This window comes from Hetaerina americana, unplaced genomic scaffold (assembly GCF_022747635.1).
Source record: "Hetaerina americana unplaced genomic scaffold, ioHetAmer1.1.p SCAF_99, whole genome shotgun sequence".
NCBI classification, from domain to species: domain Eukaryota; kingdom Metazoa; phylum Arthropoda; class Insecta; order Odonata; family Calopterygidae; genus Hetaerina; species Hetaerina americana.
The window spans coordinates 896,852-921,092 of NW_027287638.1; the positions used below are offsets into that span (position 1 = coordinate 896,852).

At 35.4% G+C, this 24,241-nt stretch overlaps 1 protein-coding gene across 1 annotated transcript in view; it reads right to left on the minus strand.

The window, feature by feature from the left end:
* Positions 1–23,677, minus strand: part of LOC139699956 (zinc finger protein Xfin-like) — a 50,057-nt gene extending 26,380 nt beyond the window's left edge. The window contains exons 1-4 of the mRNA XM_071598349.1: positions 23,498–23,677; positions 19,498–19,841; positions 19,117–19,186; positions 1,361–1,474 (exon numbers count right to left, since the gene is read on the minus strand). Coding sequence (XP_071454450.1) covers positions 1,361–1,474; positions 19,117–19,186; positions 19,498–19,841; positions 23,498–23,677 — 708 coding nt within the window. The remainder of the gene's footprint in view (positions 1–1,360; positions 1,475–19,116; positions 19,187–19,497; positions 19,842–23,497) is intronic.
* Between the last annotated feature and the right edge of the window lie 564 nt (positions 23,678–24,241).

A 24,241-nucleotide genomic window follows, 5' to 3' on the forward strand; every position in this document is an offset into this window, starting at 1 on the left:
ACTGCCTGAAAAGTCCCAACCTGATAAACAGTTCTTTATCCAAAAACCATAAAATTAAATAACCTATGACCTTTTCTCAATTACTCATAAGATTCAGTGCAATAAAGTTTTATTGCTACATTTTCCCCCTATTTTAAATGCCCATAAAACTGGTGGGACATTTGCATCTTCAAGTCCACCTGCAAGTAGCCCCGTCACTTCTAAGCACAGTCAGTAAATGCAACTGCACGTACTGCATTTTTTCAGACCCTTTAACTTGCATCCTATCAAATTGCAACCCAACGCCACCTGCAGCACAAAAAACATTATATTTGAATCTACAGTAACTTCTGTCTAGCCTATTACATCAGTCAATGAAACATAACCCTTTCCCTTTTCATCATATCCAATACTATTGGTTATGATTGGTTACAATGACCTTCCCAAATCCACCAACCAGGGCACCTTCGAATATTAGAACATCTACTTAGATGTTTTTTCCATCCCATATTAATTGTATCAGAAAATTGCATCCAGCCCTATTAGCTGCAGAATAACAGAACACCTAAACAGCATCTCTACAAATCTGATTCACCCTTATAGTCTTTACATGGCACAAACTGTATTTCCTGCTTTAAAACTGACAAATCACTACATTAACCTTTTTGAATACACCCCACCTTATTTGAATCACCTCCATGATCCTGACATCTCATTAAAGTCCTTACTTTGCAAAAGCTATGTATTTCCTGTTGTTGAAATTAAATCCTGCTTAAAAGGACACCATTAGAGGGATCTTTAAGTTTTATCAAAGAATTGTTCATTCAAATTCCTAATGACCTCCCCAAATCCACCTACCAGGCCACCTTCGAATAGTAGAACATCTGCTTAGAAGTTTTTTTCACCCCAAATAGAATTAAATCTATTTCAAGGCATTTTATCATGCATTACAAAAATTTAATTTTAAAAATTTAATTTTTAAAATTAATCCCAAGAATTTTTTCACAAACCTTGTACCTGCCATGCTACACAATAGTCATTACCTATCCTAACAGTTTACTTTGCTTCATAATCCTGGGCACACCTCATCTCATCCTAAGAAATAAATCTCTACATTCAGCTAATTGAATACATGATTCATATCATAAGTGGCATTTTCATGCTTTTGCCATTTTATTTTAAAGGAGTTACATATATGGACCATCGCAAAAATGCTATAAGGCTAAAAATATGTCTTGCTCATAAAGACCTATACCATTATCTTGGATAAATACCGTTACATTTATGGCATGATCAATAAACATCTGTTCTTCTCAAGGTAATCATGATTTGAAAAATTAAGCTTTAGTCAATATGGCATAAATGCTTCAATTTACTCCACCTCAAGTAAAGTCCCTTCCTGAATATGAACATTGTGGTCCACTTCCTCCTTGCTCGCTGGAATTACAATAATCTCTGGTTCTTCAACATCCATCTTTTCCCTTTTCACTGTGATCTGTACATAATTGTTAAAAAGGTTGAAAAATATCAAAAAAATTAGAATAGCAATGTAAAAATTGAAATTGAGTGCATGATCAACAATTTCTATTAAATGATAATGATTGCGATGCATGCAATTTTAAATTAAACAGCAAGGCTTTCATGCTAATACATTATGATTATGACATAACAGATTTCCAATTAAACATGTGGGCAGACACATACATACACATAGCTAGAAGAGCTAGATATCACAGCAAAAACAAATTAATAAGATAAATAATTGTAAAATCCAAAAACAGATGACCTGTTTGCCAATTTTAATATATAGGGAGTAGAATTATTTTAAGATGTGGATGAATAAAAATGAATTATATAATGTTATAATTGGACATACATGAAGAGAAACTTAAAATCTAAGACATTCCACAATGACTAAATGCAAATTCTTCTTTAATCAGGAATATTCAAAATTGTATGTTTTGACCATATGACCCTATAACTTATACGTTTTAAAAATTGAATGCTAGTCATTTTCTTGGCAAATTGTTTCCAAGGTTAAATAAAAAACTAACATTGAGTATATGTTTACATAAATGAAATATTTCTGTATACAAGTACATCTGTTAAAAACTAATACATTAATGAATCTGAAAGAGTGGTAAACATACCAAAAACATAGGAATAACTTTGGCAATGCATTGTAAAAAACTGTATCGAAAATTAATTATTTTTAAAAAGTATACAAAATGAATGTTAAGATATGATGATGAAAACCACGAAAATTGTAATCAGAATAAAGCGCGTAATGGAAAATAGACAAAGTAATCTTACCCATGCTCTTATAATAAAGTATAAGTGTAAGTATACAATTTTTTACCGTTCTGCATATCTAATGCATACAATATACGCAATTTTTAAGTCAATGCCCGTATTTGTCATTTTGTCATTAGACATTTAGGCATTTGTACTTTAGAGCGGAAAGTCATTTAATAGAAACACGTTTATTAATGAATATACCTTACTTTCCCTAATGAATATTGTTATAACGAACATTGATCAGATTATTATACAATAAAAACATACGTTGAACAAAACTCACCTTGGAAGAACTAATATTTCTCTCTTCGTGTTTGTTTTCCGCTTGCCTCTCCAACATAAGACTGTTTTCATAGCATTGCTGCTTAAACATATAGAAATCGGTCAGTATTTTAAAGCACTGATAGCAAATAAACCACGGGTGGCTTCCATCCCTCACTACCTACGAAAACAAGATTATCAAGCTTTTAAACCCCACACATCTTCTCTCCAAAGGACTCTAATTATTAACATAGTAATGCAAAGGCATTTTTTGACATAAAACCGGGAACAACCAAAAACTTTGCGGTAAAATTGCGATAAAAGCGTCATGGTGAAAACGTAAACATGCAATTGATTGGCTTACTTTCAATTCCAATAACTCTTCTATTGCTTCCCGCACCAACTGCTCAGCATCGTCGTTTTCACTAAAAATATTTGTCAACCGACCACCACTGCCAAGACATAATCTACACCTTAAACTTTCTTGTCGAGCCATCTTCGTAGCACTTAAGACTATCAAGAATAAAAACTCGTTAGCAATAGATTCCAAAATGGCCGACTATATATCGATGGGTCGTTCGTTCTGAATCGATAACTAAGCGCGAGGCGGAGAGTCGATCTGGTTATATTTTGGCTCCAAGTGATGACAAAATTCAAAATTAATTTCCGCATCTTAAAATTATTTAAACTCTTAGTTAATTCAGTACTTTACTTTCTTATATTCATCAACCGACCGCGAATTTTTAATTGTAATCTGCAGAGTTTAATTTCGGCTTTATCGCCCATCTTTATCGTTTGCAAGTTCTACCAATGATTTACGGAAGAACATAACGCTAATTATACGACAACAACGTTCACAATTTACTTGAATTAGCCTAAAAAAATACTAAAACAACTCTAACAAACAAAATAACTTCCCAACATGGAACTTGCGTTTTTTTTCAATCTTTCCATTTTATTTACGTTGCATCTTGTAAATCAATGGATTAATACGGGAAGAGTTGATTCGAATCTGGGTCAGAACATAGGAGCGTATTTTGAGAATTATTAGACGTATCACGTAACAATGAGAGTGAAAATTGCATAAGCTTATTTTAAGATCATAATTATCCGACTAACCATAACAAACAACGTTTTCTATTAACTTGACAACAATTCACATCGTTAGAATAAGATTAAATTGGTCAAAGTCCCGTTCCAAAGGGGCGATGAATTATTTGGATGTTTATTCACGAAGCAACTGAATGAGAAATCGGGTACATGGAACTTGTAATATTTTGATTACACTCTATGTCTATTGCGCACAATAACTGTCGCTTGTATGGATGGTTATTCTTACATTTAGTAATCGCATGCAAAACCTATATGATTCTTTTGATCCGGATCTTCAAAATGATTCATCGGAACATATTAGAACTTTTTGGTTTTTTCGAATTGTATATGATATCAAAGAATGCCCGTCATCCCTCATTAACTAATGAAATTATATAAAACGGAATTATTTTTCCTTCCCTTAATTACTAGATTACATTGAAATACCCCGACATATTTGTGATCGGATTAAGATCTTTTATTTCCATATCAATCGATACCATTGCAATTCTAGAGAACTTCTCAAATGAGTGTGACAGATGAAGAACGGAATGCAAGTGTCCAGCTGTTGAGTTGTTTACCTTGAGGTTTCGCCTGTTTTCATAAATTTTATTTCTATTTCAAGTAAACTGTGACATATTGCCGAAATATTTTTGGTAAGATTGTCCAGTCCATCATTCAGAGTAGTCTAAAACTTTCATAATATTTGATAAAGCCGAATTTGAAGTGTGCAGATTGTGTTTAAACAGTCGTGGACTGTAAATCAAAATTTTCGGCGAGAATAGTGAATTACAAATCATGCTGGAAAAGACTATAAAATATTTATAGATTTCAAAGTAAGTTAAGTTGTCTCGGTTCAGTGCTTAGATTATTATGTGTGTAAAAATCTTATGTGAAGTAGAAGGTCGTTTGTATGTCCCGTACACTGTTGTATAAAAGAATGGTGAAATTAAGGCCAGAGGATTTAGTGCGTTCTTTGGTGGATATCTGTTTATGAAATTTTATTGATTTCCAATCTGTGATATATTCCTTAGATACTATTCCCACCCACCTTCGTATAAACAAAGGTAGGTGTTCGTTATTATGGCAGTTCGATTAGATTTTTCCATTAGATCAAGATAATAATAGTATAATGGCTCTACGTAATAATCTTAAGATATTCTACCTCCCAGATTTTCCTATGCCCATTACTATTTTATAACTATTACAGCAGTTCATCAAGTGAGACTGATTTCATGAATATGACAAATATTCGCTTACGAACGCACGTATATTACATAAATATGTATGATCATAACCGAATATATTTAAATAAATTTACCTCAGGTTAATGAAATGAATAATATTAGCATGAAGTCATTAATCTATGTTGGAATATAGGTCAACATTTATCGAATTTCAGAAACGGGGACGTCAACTATCGAATAATTAATTTGACGTGCACTCAGAAAGAAACCGAATGAAAAAACGGCACAGTAGAATTTATAATATATTTGCATTACCCTAGGAATACGACGGCTAATAGATGCCTGTATTATTGGTTAATCCATGAATGTTTTCTTCGTAAACAATGCTTATTGTAAATCATTTGACACGGATCTTTGAAATTAAACAACGGAACAGCAATGATTTCATTCATTTATTTTTATGTGTATTCAAATGATTTCATTTTACTACAAAAGCTCATAAATATCTTAAGAAAGGCGGATTCCGATTATCCATGACTCAGCCTTGAATTAAATCTAAGTAATCGAGAGGAAGGTTTAAATATGTGTGATCTGGAATAAGATCCTCTCTTTCACACCAACCCATTCCTTTTCCATTCAAAACAAATAAGGAATTAAATGCAAGTGACCAGCAGACGAGTTACGTATTTTGTGTGTTATTGCTATATTTAAAACTTTAAATGCTCTGTGAAGTAATGTGTGAAAAATTGCTGTTAACTTCTATAGTTGGTTTTTAGTTCAACTCTTCTGTAGACTTGATAACGATCAGACTCTCCAATATAGCGGTACTTTAAGTCTGCAGGTTGTGTTGTAGTTGACGTTTTCATCGATGTTTTGGCGAGAAGACTAATTTACAATTCATGCTTGAAAAGAAAAAAGAGGATTTAGTAGATTATAAAGTAAGTTCAGAAGTCTATTTCGCTAGCTCTTTTAATTGTGTGTTTTCGAAATTTCCTAGATCTTTCGAATGAATAAACGGAACATTTACGAAGTAATTAATTTTTTTGTTTTACACTTCATATCAAAGAATGCCTGTCATACTTCATCGCCTAATAAACATGTATAAAAGGGTTGTTTTTTTCATTTACCTAATTACTAGATTACATTGAAATAGCCCCAAATATTTGGGATCAGACTAAGATCATTTATTTCAATCCATAACCATCTGCATTCTAATGTCTTCCATAAGTCTTCTCCCAAGGCATTGTTTGTCCCAGAAGGAATTGAATGTTTAATGGTGGCCATATGCTCATGAATAGATACTCACTTAATATCTATTTACAATTACATTTGCCTTCCAAAGTTGCATTAATTCGTTCCCCAGATAGAAGTTGAACAGAAGTTAAGATTGAGTTAATTAATAACTAATATTAACACCTGGGTATTTGAAAAATCAATTAGTCATTATATGTTTGAATTGATGGCATAAGGATGAGAGAGATATTAAAATGGAGATATTGTAGTATTTATGAAAGGAACTGGGGCTTTTTTAGGATCGGAAGTATCCCAATTGGAAGAATTTTAGAGTGAGTATTGAGGAAATTATTGATTCTAATATTAAGGGTTGTGGTAAGTTGTACAATTTAGAAGGCAAGGAATTATTGGCACTTCAGACAGTGTACCTCATCATATAACAAGCCTTTAATAATTTTAGTGACTGGATCATTCAGCTTTGATTTCATGTCGATCAGAAACATAATCTTTGGAATGTGGGTTTTGGGAAGGTAAAGTGGAGAGAAAGGAAAACAAATGAGTAATTTGTAGTGGTAGATTGAGATGAAACTGCTGCCAAACACCTTAAGGAGGAAGAAATGATGAAGTCAGAGTTTTGGTCTATCTGATGGTTTCAGCCAAAAGCACATATAAAATGGCATGGTTTGCAAACTAACCACATACAAAGAAACTGCCTCTATACCAAAATTAACACTCAAAAAATTGAATAAAATATTAGCCAATGATATTGAAATGGCATTTATAAATTCCTAACTGAAACAATTTATTTGCATTTTGATATTACTTATATTTGATGCACCCTAACTGATGGTTCATAATAATTAAAAAGGAAAAACTGAGGGCAGTGAAAAGGCTTTTGCTGATGAAAAAGTATACCCACAACAGTGATGAGACCATCTTATCTTGTTCCAGCAACTGATCCTTTCCCAGGCATCCTTCCTCCCAAGGAATCTAAATTACACACTCATCCTTAATTTCCAATTCTTAATTTAAAGACAAGCAGAATAATCCATTATTTGAATGATCTTGCAAGATCAAAGAAAAGCATTAGAGATGCAAAGATGGTTTCATAACTCCTTAATTATATTGACTGACAGAATTGTGTACATTCTAATAACCAATACTGCAAACAGAGGTATATAAACTGCCGTCTTTAATGTTCACAATAACTCAAGTGAGTAGATTCAATAACAAAATAGAAAGTGCAAATACATTTTAAGAGGGAAGATAATAAAAATTCAAATTGCAAAGTTCAACTGTGAACAATACCAATTTCAAAGCACAGAGTGCGAAGTATGCAAACAACATGAATATGAACACTCACCAAATTCTCTGCTTTATCATTGCTGGACCAGTCACCTTGCATTGATTTGATTGGCAATTCTTCATCCTTTTCTGGAGCAACAGAGCAACCACTAGAAGTGTGAACCTCCTCTTTGACAAGGATCACATCATCATGGACATTCACAGCCTTACTCTCTTCAGCATCACTGGCATTGTCACCAATGTTTTTTCAATCTCACCAGAAAACTAAGTCAACATAATATTTGACAACATGCAATTTATGTAAAATTTCAATAAAGATATGACTTCATTGCAAATAATTTCTGGTGTTTTAGCATTGAGTAGCACTTCCTTTGCTAGGAGCACTGCTTCTTCTCTTGGGACACTTGTGAATAAGTTTACAACATCAAATGACACTAATATGGAATTCGTTGGTGGAGTTATATGTGTTAAGGAGTTTGTCAGTTCTATGGAGCTCTTTATGCTATATTTTCCATGAAATTGGGAATGTTCTACAAATTTGCACTTCACAACCCTAGAATTATTTCTTGTTTAATGGAAACCTATATCAACCATTGGAAGGTCTAGCTATGGGCTCCCCCCTATCGCCTCTACTGGCTGAAATATTTCTGAATAACCTAGAAATGGAACTTTTCAAAAGTGAAAATCCTCTCCTCAAAAATATGCACTACTGGTTCCGTTACGTAGATGATGTATTATGTTTGTGGACAGATACAAAGAGACAATTGGTAAATTTTTTAAAGCTCATCAATTCTTTAACCTCAAGGATTTAATTCACCAAGGACGTCCAAGAGGGTTTTAATTTGAATTTCCTGGATCTAGCTATTTCCATTAAAGAGGAAAAACACAAATTTTCTATTTTTCACAAGCCCACTTGTACAGACCAGGGCATCCATGCATCATCAAAACATGCATTTCACCCAAAAACTTGCAGCCTTTCAAAGCATGATACACAGGGCATTAGCTATCCCTTTAGATCCCTCAGCCTTCACATTGGAAATAACAAATTTTGCTTTGGAAAAAAAATGGCTTTGGCCAATGGGCACACAGAAAAATTGATTGATGACTTGAGATAACAAAAGGAAAAAAACTTTTATTCAGAGAAATTTACTGTCCCCCACCTAGAGACCTTGAGTCATGGCGATGCATTAAATATGTAGGAAAATCTTCCTTTAAAATAGGCCCTGTACTCAGTGATGATGAACATAAAACCTGCCTTCTACAATAACAAAAACCTAAGGAGTTTGCTACCGGCAGTCAAACACCCCATGAAACCAACCCTCTAGAGTGGGGATTGAAATGTTGCAACTATGATGCTAAGTACATTGATCAGACAGGCAGGAGTTTAACGGTTTGAGCGGAAGAACACCGGACGGATTTTATAAAGCATACTGGGATGTCCCAATTTACAACTCATCTTACGAAGGAAGGCCACCGAGCAGATTTCACCCCTGAACTACTGCACGGAGTGCGGAAAGGGATGCAGCTGGATATCTGGGAGCAGTTAGAATTTCTAAATATGGTTAAGAAGAAGGAAGAGATAACTAATGACCACCTCTTCCTTTTCCACTCATCCCTCCTGGACATTCCTATTCTACACCCCAAAAAATCCCCATGACACAAACCCATGCTCCCTTCCCAACCCTTACCCCTTCCCCTATTATACCTCTCCTTTCCTTAATTACACTCCCCCATCTCCCATCCCTTACCTCTACCTAACCAAGTATATAACTGAGATAAATCTATATTGTACCACTAGTCCTGAGGATGTTACAGTGTAACAAAGCTAAACGACCAATAAAGTTTATTTTGTAGAAAGCAATGATAGTATTTTTCCTAAGTCAAAAGGCATCTTTTATATCCCATTTAATCAATTGGGTATTGATGGGATTTACCTCCGGCACCTGTGTGGCTGAGTGGAGGTTGAACTTTGGAGTTCAGATATACTTGATAGATGGTTACAAGTCTTAAATGATCCTCTTGCCACCTCCCACTTTCAAGATTGCTACAAAGGGAAAGGTGCACATCGTCTTTTTCATTGTCAGGATCCCACTGTTTACCAGCATCATCACATATGCATTGATCACCGGTGTCGACCACGTGGGCAGGAAGATATAGGGTGCTCCTTTCTGGTCTTAGTTTGTTGGCACCCCAACCAATGGTCTAACTGGGGGATGCAAATCTATATGGATATCTGCTTGTGCTAAGGAAGAAGAGCCTCCTTCTTCTTCTAGTCCTGGTGACAGTGGCTGCTCCCTTGGCTCCTGTTCCTTGTCTAGCTCTGAGAAACAAAGCCTTCGTCATTGTCATGCATTTCATGCATAGGGAGTCGCAGTGGCAATTGCTATACACTCATCTCTTGGTATGGGTCCATATCAAGTCCACTATCTCCCACTGTTTTGATTCACTTGTCACTAATTCCTGTTTCTCACTGTCATTTACCAATGATTCTCTTGAAGACAAGGAGTCTGTCCTCCACTCCTTGGTGTCTTGGGGCTCTGGAATTTGAGAAACTCAACAAGGACCCCAGGTTCATTAGCCATCTTGTTCAGATCGCTTGGTGCCACAGGGTGTGATGGCATGGGCATAGGCATTTGGCACAGGAATGCATGTCCCTACACCGTCCTCTGCCCTGAAAAGGCTGCCAGGATGGCTGAGTATAGGCATTCTTGGCTCCTGCTTGTCTGCTGGGCTATCTTGCTGGCTGGTATAGTTGTTGTGCTGGAGCTTGTACTATAACAGTGAGCTGTAGCTGGATTGTATTCCAAGGCAGCCCCTGCAGGGTGTTACCCATTGTTTCTTGCAATCGCGTGGCTGTTTCCCAGCCATGTGCCTGGAGGATAGCAAGTACCCAGATTCTTTTGTATACTACATGTTTTACCAGGCCCAGGAGCATCATTCAATTGGCCAAAGTGGCTACCATTACATGAAACTCGTGGAGGTCATGCCGGGCCAGCTTAGATGAATTCCTGCCATCCTTAACTTGATGGCACATGGTGAAGACCTCATTGTTGTCCTCTGGTGGGGTGATCCACGTCGCCGGGCTTGCAGAGCGTAGTGCCACAAACATCTTCTCCAGTGCCATCCTTGGTGCTGGTGGTAGCGGTGTTACTGGTCTTGCTGACTGACCAGGCTAGATTTGCGATTGCTTAATGGTCTGCATCTCTTAGGACAAGGAATCAAATTGTGTCTGCAGGGCTGGAGCCCATGCAGGTGGCTCCTTATATTGCTTCTGTTGAAATAAATTAACTTGAATTTCTTGCAGCCTCAGAATTCTTCATTATGGATGCATTATTCTCTGAGGAAATTTATCCAAAGTTAACTGAATATACAGTGACTCTAGTTCTTCAATATCAACCATTAAAAACTAGGAAGGTTAATTAAAACATGATCTTATATCCCTTGGAAATGATCCACCTGAAGAGTGGCCATAAATTTAAGCAACACATTAAACATAGATTGGCCACAAGTTTATTATACGAATAAGGAGCAAAATTACTTTTACAAGGAATTAGGGATAAGAAATATCTGGGCAAGGTGAATCCTGCATTTGCTAAAAGCCATTTACCAGCAAATGTTTAAACAAATTTTTAGCAATTTTTCAAATAATTAAAGAGGAAACTGATCCATTTTTTGCTATGAATTATCAGAATTAATGAGACATGGCTCCTAACAATACCAGCAAGAAACAAAATATCCATCAAAGCCTTCCTTGAAAGCCAGAATCTTAGTGCCAAAGATACCCAAGTAGAACCATCTAATTTGGCAAAGTGCCTTGATATGCAAACCCATCCGGAACCCGAAGTTGTAAATGTCTAGATAAGTGAACCTTCTAGGTAGTCTCCCCTATTTCCCTTTCTTCCATCAAGAGATGGTCCTCATGAATAAATTACTTCAATGCTAATTTATCTAGAAGGCTGCTTCCACAAGAGGTAACAGCAATCCAAACCTATTTTTCTGCAGAGCCTGATACTTCAAACTCCAAACATCCAAACCCACTTTCTTTAAGATGAAGTCAGCAATACAATCCCCAGAGTTGTACAGACTTTGTTGAGACGATAAAAATGAGAACACTGCTTTGTAATCATTTTTGTTTCTCTTGCCGTCCATCCTATCTAATCAATTGCGCCCTGTGTAATGGATTACATTGTCAGCAGTTCTCTGTGAGTTAGAAATTGGATTTTTCTGCCTTTTATTGTAAGCATATTGCCACAGCCTCATGGAAGGGGAAAAGTCCCAATTTGAAACAGTGAGATCAGCCTTTTCATCAAAATCAAACTATGCAGAGGCTGACAAAAAAATTTGAAATTCAATGGTTTTTCTTTATTTATTTACAGTATTTTCTGCATGTTTTCTTGATTCTTTATTATTTTTAAATACTGTTGTTTAATTGAAAAATGTTTTTTAAAAAACATTAGTTTTGTGTCTAAAAATCGAAATATAATTACTAAAATAATATTTTTCAAATTTATGATACTTTAGTAATTATATTAATATTTCAGATGATGTAAATATATTACATCATTATTAACTATAATATTATATTTTAAATTAAAAAAACTGAACATGGATATCTAAACAAATAACTTCATATTTTTTTTTCTAAGGTGATACATTTTCTTAAATTACCCTTCGCACTTTTTACTAGTACCCCTGAGATCCCCGCCGCACTAAGAAGATTAATTATTGTTATCATGATATACATAATAATGCTGAGATTTGTCATTTTATCAATTCTTTTTTATTTGAAGAAATTACATAAAACAGGATAATAATGTCACTTTGTTACAAAGTTTTAATGAAAGTTTTACAATCGTTTCTATAGAGTGAAATAAGCTCTAGGATCTTACATTTTTATGATCATTTTGCAGGGTGTGTCATCATGTGTGTGATAAGGTGAGTACGCAGAATGAATTCTTTTGAACAGACATTGCACTTGTGAGTCCTTTCACCAGAGTGTGTCAGCATGTGTGAGATTAGATGACAACGCTGTATGAATGCTTTTGAACAGACATCGCACTTTTATGGCCTTTCACCAGTGTGTGTCTTCATGTGTCTCTTTAGAAGATTACCCACAGCAAAAGCTTTCAAACAAATGACACACTTGTGTGGCTTTTCACCAGTGTGTGTCAGCATATGTGCCTTTAGTTCACAGCTCTGGATAAAAGCTTTTGGGCAGATGTTGCACTTGTGTGGCCTTTCGCCAGTGTGTGTCATTATGTGTGTCTTTAAATGACTTCTCATAACAAATGCCTTTGCACAAATGTCACACTTGTGCGGTTTTTCACCAGTGTGTGTCATAATGTGGCCTATTAAAGAAGCTTTTGTTGCAAATGGTTTAGAACAAATATGACACTTGTGTGGTGTTTCACCAGTGTGTGTAATCATGTGTGACTTCAGATGACTTCTCTGAGCGAATGCTTTTGAACAGATGTTGCACTTGTGTGGCCTTTGACCAGTATGTGTCAACATGTGATCCTTTAGAAAACATTTATAAGGAAATGCTTTTAAACACACATCACATTTGTACCTCTTTCCATCAGTATGTGTCAACATGTGCCTCTTTAAGTTACTATTAAGAGCAAATTCTTTGCTACATATTTCACACCTGTGTGGTCTTTCTCCAGTGTGTGTTAACATATGCATCTGTAAATTTATATTTTTAGCGAAACCTTTTAAACATAATGCACATTGAAATGGCCTTTCCGCAGTATGTGTTGACATGTGCCTTTTGAGTTTACTTAAATTTAGAAAGTTTTTGGAGCAGAATTCACATTGGTGCTCCTTGTTAAGAGCATGCACCCATTTGATATGACTTTCTAGGTGTTTTTTTCTCTTAAATACCTCCAAACAAACATCACATTTGAATAGCATCACCTTGTTAAGATGCACATGAACTACATCATCTTTGAGAAGGTCCCTTTGTTCAAATACCTTGTTGCAAATTTTATTCACATTCAGTTGAGTGGCTGAAGCATTTTCTCCTGCATTATCTTGTTTTTGGTAATCATCTGAAACATTTGAAGGATAAGGTAAGGTTGATATTCATTTAATAATATATTCCTGCAATGAAAAAAATTGTTTAAACCAGTTTGGATAAACGTATTATTTTAAATAAATTATTATAGGTATGCATGTACACATCTTTTCCTGTAAAAAGTCATTTGTCTATGTATGTATGTATGTTAGCAAGTTCAGCTGTGCTGAAATCCCAGGAAGAAAGCATCTGTCATTAACTAAAGCTGACCTGAATTATGCCTGGGGATAAGGGCTTCTCTGGTTTCGCACCAGGTCAGGTTGGGTAGCACCAACATTTCGACAGATAATTCCACCATTGTCTTCAGGGTGAAGTGACATTGCCGGGATTGTGCCCAGTATTTATATGTTTGGCTTGGAGTCCGCTGTTTTCTGATTGCCAGAGCCTACATCCTGTTTTTGTCCACCATATTGAAAAAGATTGGCAGGATTCTTAAGAAACATAAGGTGGAGACAATACATAAACCTCAGAGCAAGTTGAAATCCTTCTTATCCACCTTGAAGGACGACCAGAATCTAAAAAGAGCTGGGGTTTACGAAATACCCTGCGAGTGTGGGAGATCATACATTGGGGAAACGGGGAGAACAGTGGAAAAGCAACTCATTGAAAACAAGAGATGTATCCAACTCTGCTACACCAAGAAATTGGCGGTGGCAGAAAATTGCACCGAAAAGGAACATAGAATAGAATTCTCTAAGACAAAGGTCCTTTGTCCAGCCAATGGATACTGGGACCGGATTGTCAATGAAGGAGTCCACATAAGATTGAACAAGAACCAGGTAAATTGAGACAATTGATTCCAGATTAGTAATCACGAGTCGGCAGACTCAAGAGCAAACATAAATCCCGGGCACATTCCTGGCAATGCCAATTCACCCTGAAGACGATGGCAAAGTTAGCTGTCGAAACGTTGGTGCTACTCTACATGACCTGGTGCAAAACCGGAGAAGCCTTCATCCACAGTATTTGCCAGGAAAGCCTCAGATCATTCTGAATTATGCTTTCTAGCACATTTTTTTTACCTTCGTCAGAGTCAATATGTTTTTCTCAGGGTAGGGGGAGTGGAGAAATGATGTCATGCTATTTTTTTCAGAAATTGCATCACAAAGAGAAGGGTATGAGCCCAATTTGGCTGCAATAAGGTATGAAAATCTTTCTTTTCAAATGCAAATCTTCAGAAAAAATCAACCAAAAAGAAATGCAAGGAAATTCCAGAATCTTACAGAGTTGATTAATGGTTCTGTGATGATCTTCACCAATGAGTGCATTGATTTTGTCAATATTTTGATCAGTTGCTGATGTTGAAGGGTAGCCTGACTGTGATTGGTCTTTTGAATTGAATTGGTTCTCAAAAGTATAAATCACTCATAGACTCTGGGTTTCCTTAGAAGAGATTGGCATAACAAGTTTTGAGCATTACTAATGGTTGCACTGGTAATTCATCCAACAGGAAATAAAATTATACTGCAGTATTTTACTCTGAATAGTCCACCTTGTTTTCTTGCAAAATGAAAAAAAAATTGTTCCACTGAAACAGCTCTTATTGACTACTGCATCCAATTTTCTGATACCTTAGGGTCCTCGTTTGTGTATCTGCAAAATTTTACCTTTTCTGTTGTTATGTCAATTGCTTATTTCATCCATCATGCTTAATCAATAAGCACCTTATCCTTTGTAAAAATATAAAGTATGTACTAAAAGTCACTTACAATATCTTCAATATCTTTCTAATAAATGAGAGATACAAACTAGGTTATTTTGCTTGGTAATATTTTATTGATTAGATTTAAACTGATATTGCTGAGCAAAAAAAGGAATATAGCATGGCCTTGAAGTAAAATGTACTCAGGTTTTTTATTGCAAATAAACAACCAGTAAAGGAAAATAGCTAATAAAAGGGGTCATAATTGTCTCACATCACTGTTCCACATGGGTTTACTTAGTGTTACCCTGATACCAAAACCATTATTTTTTATATGAGACCTTCAAAAAAGATCAAGAAGAATATTTCTGAAGTATTTAATAGCATACAGGAAAGGAAATATATCATTTAAAGTATGATATATTTTTCTCTGTGAAAAGAATTTTTAAAATCAGGGAAATTTCATATTGTTGCATTTAATATAATGAAGAAAATAAATCAATAACAATGGATATGAAATAATTATGAAAAAATTAAGATTAGGACTAGGAAAATGTGAGTATGCAGCAGGTAACATTAAATAGTGCAATTAATTAGTTTTAATTATCGTACATATCTTAGGGTTTCCAGATGATTTGAACTATTTAATGATTGCGTTGGGAACATAAATTGTATCTTTCTTGGCTAAAATATAATGATTTACTTAGTGGCAAATTATTTTTGCTACTTATTATGATGAATTATAATTAACTCTATATGCATTTTTCAGAAGATATTTCATTAAAATTATTTTTAGATTCATGAAAAAACTAATTAATCAAATTTTCACACTAAATTTTTGCAGCACTAAAGGTATCCTGTATATGTCTTAGCCTATCTTGATAACTTATTGACAAGATCAATGGTGAGGCAGTGCTGTGTACTGACCTTCTTAAATTTAATTAATTCAAAAAATTGATTTTCCTTACTTTTGATTTGATTTCATTGAATGAATTGTATATACTTTTAATGGCTAAAATAAAAAATATCAACTTTCGGCAAAATTAAATCAAGTTACCCAAGCAAATTGTCTATTTTGCCATACCAAAATATCCCATGAGGACCTTAGGGTAGAACTAGAAGGTACTAAACTAACTCACATCTTAGGATGATAGATTTTTGTGGCATTCAGATGAAAGACTTCCCATTCTCAGGATATCACCATGCAGGTAATTTCTCTGACAACAGTATAGCCTGTGTTTCAATGAGCAACTTCAGGTTTAAGTAAACCAGATCAGGTAACTTTGCCATGAACATGCTCATTGAAACACAGGCAAAACTGTTGTCAAAAAAAAACCTATAGGAGGAAATCCCAAGATGGAGTCTTAATCCCATCTTAATTTTTCATTAAAAGAATTGTGCAGACATTACAAATACATCAAAAAATTTTGCATGTCAATTTTTTAATAAGCTTAATATTTCTCACAAATGCTTTGGTGAAAGGTGAAAACCAGATATTGAAATGGGGAAATGGTTGTTTTGGGTTTCTTAAGATATCATTCTTTACTGATAAAATCTAAAATAATAATCTTTTATCAAAACAAAAGAAAAAAGCTTAAAAACAGAGCAAGATTAATAAAAGATCTTGTCTGAGTTGCTTAATAAATAATATAATATACATTTATAAATCATTCTAAAAGCAATGAATATCTTTTTTGCAAATTATCAAACTATTTTAAATGGCCTTTCTGTTATTTTAAAAACAATTTTAAAAAATTAACCCAGGTTTTCCAAAAAACCTTAGTAGTACTGCAAGAGTTAATCTCCAATGGTTATATTACACCAGACAGTAGAAAAAGTGAAGTGTCAGCACAGTCCTTAGCTCTCCTTACCTTGTTCCTGCAACACCTCCCCTCCCAGTCTTACTTCCATCTGAGGAATGTCAGCATCACAATCATCCTTAATATCAACTTCTTCTTCAGGGGGTATATTTATTTCTGCATTTTCCAAAGGATCCTGCAAGATCAAAGAAAAAACATCACAGATTTTCAGGAGATATCTAAATTAATTGGTATTAGGTTAATATACTCCGAACACTGTTGTCTAAATGTGAATTGAAGGTTAGGCGAGAGGAGTTACGCGCATTCTTTTGTTAATACATGGTTATGGCATATTCTATTAGGTTGTGGAGGATGCCAATTATCCCTGGTTGGTGTGTTCTCCTTGGGTGGAGAAGCTAACGGAATTCCGGCTGCTATAACGTCAATGTGCCGAGTGATTTTTTTGTTTTCTATAATAATATAGAAGGGAAGCTATCCTTCAAGGAAATACGTAATAACCAATCGAGAAGAGGTAGGTTGTATCGAATTGACAGTGACGCTATTGACAAGAGGGCTGTGGCATCCCAGATGACATCATCATTTTCAAAGAGGAGGCCGTTTAGATCCGCTATTTCTCCAGCAGGTGATATTCATTCATCAATTGTTGCATCAACACAGGAAGGTAACAGTCATTGGTCAGACAATGAAGAGGCAGGTAATATGGTGACTAATCATATATATTCCAGCATAAAATAATGCACATTTTTGTGGAAAATAAATTTATTGTTTAATGCACTTGTACAAATTGATTCAATTCTTCACCCCCTCTCCCTTCCGAGTACTCTCTCCCTGAAATATAATAGGAGCAGAAGGCCAATGACAATATAAAAATGACAATTAATCTGCATTACCCAATGGTATACGAATTTCACCCTTACTCTGTAGACTTACAATACCCTCTGACAGCTTTTCTACAATTCAATTTATACTAGTTTCATTTTTGTTAATTTATTATTTAATTCTTAATGCTTAGCTCTACTTAAATCTCAGTAATAATTATCTAACTAATGTCTATCTGAGTCACCTGGCATTTTGCTTGCATACATATGTCTTTTGGTGTCAACACAAGGAGAATGTATTGGCTGATCTATATCTTTAACCTGCAGAACACAATTCCTTTCTTCATGCAGTGATTTCTTGTGCATTAACTGTCCTCTCTGACCTAATCTCCATCTTTTCTTGCCTTTCATCTTTTTCTTACCTTAAATCACTATTGTATGTTACCGTTAACTGCTGCCCTTTCTTCCTGCAAGACCTCATGATATATTATGTCCTCTAAAGGTGGCAAATCCTATCAATTTCTTTCTGCTTGTATTTCCTTCATATGTAGACCAGAATGATGATCAAGGGTATTGATCCCATGAGCTTTCTACCCATAAGAATCTATCAGTTGATAGATCTATGATAACTATTCTTTAATGGACATTTAATTCACTATTTTGTCTATCCTTAAATATAATATCATCAATATCAGAATTTCAGGGCACATTAATTTGTAATGCCAGGGTTCATCTAAGACAGCCACACAGGTTTTGAAATGAATGATTAGAAGTAAAATGACATGTCATTTATATGGAATATTTATTCACCTTAAGCATTTGATTCAAGGGAAGAAAAAGTAGCAAATATTGACCAAGAAAATAGGATTATTTACTGGAAAGCCTGGATTTGAAGAAGGTAGAGGCAGAGGTGTGGGAAGATGCTGGGATATAATTTAAGGAGGAAAATCACCCCCTCGATCTCTCTCCCCCCCTTCTCCCCCACAAACTGTTTTGAAATACAACTTCTTTGAATGGATCATATTTCATTTCTTCTTTTCTTTGATTTCAGCCTTATCATTTAAAGAATCCATTCCACCAGCAAAGGGCAGGGAACAGTTCACCCTGTCTCCATCGCACCTCTGATGTTATGAGTTCAAGCTCCTCAGACCAGCTGAACTCCCTCATGGAGGAGTCCGTGTGGCTGGAGTCTGATGTAGACAAAGACAGGAACTGCTCCTGACCCAACTTGAGCGAGTTGGTGCTGGTGGTCGGTTCGTCCAGGGGTGCCATCTCATTATTCCCTTGCACCTTGGCTCGTCAACACAAATGACCTCTGAGCTGACCGCCACCTCAGCAGATGATGCTGTTTGACTGCTGGGGATCCTGCCGGCATCTGGTATGGAATTGTCGAGATGATTCTCACCACCTCCATGCTGTCCTCGCTGTCCTCCAGCAACTTCCCAATTTCCATTTCATACTTCTCCTCCGACTTGCTGTGCAGGTCGTCAGAGATCTCTTTGGAGATGATTGCCTCTCAAGCTGACTCCTTGATTGAGAGGTGCGTCTGGGCACACGGCAAGGAATGCATGTGCCTCCGCTGGTAGTGGTGCGGCCATTCCATCCCCTGGCCCACAAGTGCACAGGCCCTGGCTGGTTGGGGGTAATGACCCTGGGGTCTTCTTTAGTAACTCTAGTAACATCTTCATGCTAGAGCTGCTGTCCTCCATCAGGTTGAGGTTCATTTGATTCACCTCGAACTGGCTCTGGAAGGGGGATTGGTCGAAGAAGTTCTCACTAAACTCACAGAAGGGAGAATGGCTCCTGTTCTTCAAAGGCTTGGACCACGGGGAAGGTGGATTTTCCCCAGAGAGACAAGAGCAGCCTCCATCCCCATCCTGACCTCTCCCACTTGACCCCTGTCAGCCACCTTCCTTGGCTGGGGCCCTCCCTCCTGGGCAGGTACCTTGGGGGAACCGGCACTCTGGTAGCACTCCAGGCCTTCAGCTTGGCCAGATGGGCACTAGCTGCAGCAGATGCCTCTTCGGCATCAAGCGACTCAGTCTGTGGACGCAGAGTATGATGAGCAGAGTCTGTGGGCACGCTGGCTTGCAACCCCCCCATCATGGAAGTACCTAAGGGAGATCTATGCTATCATTTAGAGATAAGGTAGGAAAGGTATGTCCAGGCATACTTGACAATGAGATAGACAGGGCATTAAGGGCAATAAAACTAAATAAGGCCATGGGGGTGGATAACATTCTGTTGGAACTTCTAAAAGGCTTAGGAAAATGTGGGAGGAAGAGGCTATATTGGCTGATCCGTAGTATTTATGAGGAAAGAATCTGGCCAGAAAACTTTGTGAGATCAGTTTTAGTTCCCATTCCAACAAAGGTAAAGGCTACATCATGTGAGGACTACAAGACAATAAGTTTTATATCCCACGCACCTTAAGTTATTCTCAGGATGATAAATAAAAAATATATTAAAAGAAAGTTACAATCTAGTTGGGAAAAGTGAATGATGTATTACATGAAAGACTACACAGAATCGAGAAGAATTAAAAGAATGTCTTGTGAAGAAATAAGCCAGGGGATCCTGGAAGGTTGGCAGGGTGTCACTTGTGTAACAAATAGGTTTGAAAAACTGTTGGGCAATATTTCAATGCCAGTAATGAATAAGAAATACTTAGTTTTTCCACACAAACTTTATTTTTACGACCGGGTTTCGACGAGGATCGTCATCATCAACCTGATGATGATGATGACGATCCTCGTTGAAACCAGGTCGTAAAAATAAAGTTTTTGTGCAAAAACTAAGTATTTCTTATTCATAAAGAATCGTTTTCACAAAGTGATGGCGGATACTATACAGTATTCAATGCCAGTGTTAGAAAAAGAGGAAGAGTTAACTTCGGAGAGTGAACTTGTTAATGTGCCTGAAGAGGTAATAAATTCACTTTATTCATTTAATTGTGGAATAGGTGACAAATATTCTGGATTCAAACAAACTATCTGTCCTGCCATATATTTATGCATGTGTATATAATGTGATATACTTTATGTATATATGCAGTAAAAATAACAAGTACTACTTAATAGAATAATTGAGGTAAAGAAATTATTTTTTTTTTCTTTTTTAATGTATTTTATGAGATGAAGTAACTGTAGAAGGAGCAGATCTGTAAAAAATATAATACAATTAGAAAAGCTTGCTTTCAGACTAGTTTTATTTTGCAAATCTTGTTTTTAAATTAAGATGTAAATAGATTAGTAAATGCTTGGAAATTGATATTTTCTTTCAATACAACTAATTTTTTTATCTTATGAACATTGATTAACATTAAATATCCTAGTCAATTGCTTTTTAATTACAATGGTAAATGTTACAACAGTTTTCAAATATATAATTACAGAATTCCATTTAAACAAACAGTACCTCACTAAATTACTGAGAATGAAAATTATGTGAATTATATTGCCATGTATTTAGCATTTTTGTACAATATATTTTGAAATTAATTCCACATCAGTTTTTAAGTCATACTTAAGTAAAGACTGGAAAAATGTTTTTTCTTGGGTGCATCTCACTCTTTAGGGATGCAAATTATTGGCCATCAAATATTACAATCACTTGAGGACTTACAGCAGGATTAACAAAAAATATGACCAAAGAATTATATCTTATATACACACACATGAAATATACCTCAAGATGAACCACAAACAAGATAGATGCACAAACCAAGCTCATACAAGTTCTAAATTTTTTGTGCTTTGCCATTTCTACCTTGTACCTAAAATGCTTCCTCTCCAAAGGCATCATCTTTTTGTGGAATGTCAAAGTCATACTCTTCCTAATTATCAACTTCATCATCATAACACAACTGCAATTCTCCATTTTCCAAATGATTGTCTTAGATCAAAGATAAACAGCACCTTTTAGGTATATAAATATGGAAAATAGCTATAAAAGTACCTCAACATTTGACCATTCTGAATTTCAAAATCTTACAATTCTGTATCATGCATTTAAAATATTAAAAATATATATATATATATATCTTGCATTTACTGCTCAATTTAAATTGATTTTCTATTTTCCAATAATTCTCTTCTTATGAGTGAAACCATTCAACATCATCTGTTATAAATCTGTGGTGTTATGGTATCTTAATGATTATTCCAAAGGAATCAATGAGATATTAAGATAAAATTTATGCTGCATATTAATTGAGCCATGCATATGAGCCATTATAAATGGCATTCCTTAACTTGGAGAAGACCAAGTTATGATTAAAGATGGATGCCAGCTAAATGAAAAACATTTTTACAATAATATTTCAACCGATTCCCAAGATGAAGGGACCTTAAATTTAACACCATGAATGAGATATTGGTCCATCACAAAATGCATCAAAAGAACAGATAAAGCAGGTTTTAGAAGCCTGTGGTTCAGCATCAAAAAAACCAAAGTCAAATGTTTCTTGTTTTCCAAAGGGACTTCATATCCAAACTCACTTATTAAAATGCTTATTATGAACAACTTTCATTATATTCTCCACTCAATTACTTTTCTTCACTAAGCATCAGAAGTTGCAGGAGAAATATGAGGTAATTAAGCTCAAAACATCTAGAAAAGTTGATATTTTTTCATAGACCCCCCTATTTTCAGCTGATCCATAACCAGAGGATGTTCCAGACTAAAATATCTCAATGCCTGATTATTCTGAATAAGAGTTCAGCAGAATGTAACAGCGTTCTCAATGCTATTTTTGTGCATAATGACATACTCTAAACTTTTTACATCCAGGTCCACTTTCCCAAAGATTATGTCAGCAATGCAATCCCTAAAATTATTCACCAAGAACTAGGGAACACTTTCACAGCATTCCAGTATTCACATATAGGCACCTATGTAAACATACTTTACTTCTTCCAAACCAAATGCTGTGTTATTAAAGACTTTTTCATCTTGCTTTCCGAGGCATCATGCAATAATTCATTCTCCATCAATTAACATTCATCAAGGAACTGCCAAACTTTTGCATATATTTTCTTCAGTAATATTCTTGACATATAAACCCTGCCCAACTTAGGCTTTCCACAGGTACTGACAAGGGAAAACATATATATTCAAATCTCCTGTGAACAAAAGTTTTTCTCTTGTATAACAAACTTTGCATTTAATGGATCTCTTCATCTTATTCCTCAAGGAAATTGAAAGGAGGTAAATTTCCAGGCAAAAAGGCATGAGACACAAGTGTTTTTCCTTGTACACAGTAAACATAGTAGATAATATTGAGATGAACTTATTAATAACAATCCTAGCACGATTGATGGACAAATGGGTGATATAATTTACACATTGCCATGGAAGCCGTATAATTGATTCATGTATAGGAGATCCCAAAATTGAAAAGTATCATTGTTTGAATTAATGATGAATTATAAGATTATCATGTAAAAAAATTATGTAATTTTAATTCTTACAGGATTAAATTGTTTCTGTTTAGACTAGTTTTATCATAATATACATAACGATGCAGAGATTTTCAACTTTCTCTATTATTTTTATTCAAACAAATTACAGAAAATGGGAAAATAATGACATTTTGATACAAAGTTGTAATTAATGTTTTACAAAGGTTTTTCTCAGAGTGTAAGCAAATATTTGAGAAGGGTTTAAGAATAACATTTAATCCTCAGTAGTGTAATGCACTTTAATTTTATGTTGCCTTGGCCCTCTTCTGTTCATGATGCTCCAGGTAATAAATGATATATCTTACATTTTTAAGATTATTTTACAGGGTGGGTCCTCATGTGTTTGATAAGGTGAGTACGCTGAATGAATGCCTTTGAACAGACATAGCACTTGTGTGGCTTTTCACCAGTATGTGTCTTCATGTGCCTCTTTAGAACATCCTTGTAGTTAAAAGTTTTCTGACATATCATGCACTCATATGGCTTTTTACCAGTGTGTGTCATTATGTGTACCTTTAGTTTACTGCTCTGACTGAAAGCTTTTGAACAGATGTTGCACTTGTGTGACCTTTCACCAGTGTGTGTCCACATGTGAATCTTTAGCAAAGTACTCTTAATGAATGATTTAGAACATATCATGCACTTGTACGGCTTTTCACCAGTGTGTGTCTTTATGTGTTCCCTAAGATAAGCACTTTGGACGAATGCTTTTGAACAGATGTGACACTTGTGGGTCTTTTCACCAGTGTGTGTCCGCATGTGCATCTTCAGCATAGTACTCTTAATGAATGCTTTTGGACATATCATGCACTTGTATGACTTTTCCCCAGTGTGTGTCAACATATGGGTCTTGATATAATCACGATCAGCAAATACTTTAAAACATATATCACACTTCTGTCTCCTTTCCCCAGAGTGTGTCAACATGTGCCTCTTTAAATTCATCTTTCGAGAAAATCCTTTGGAACATAATCCTTTTTCTCCAAAGTATGTCAGCATGTGAATTTTTAGTTCATTTAAATGTAGAAAGTTTTTGGAGCAGAATTCACATTGGTGCTTCTTAAGAGC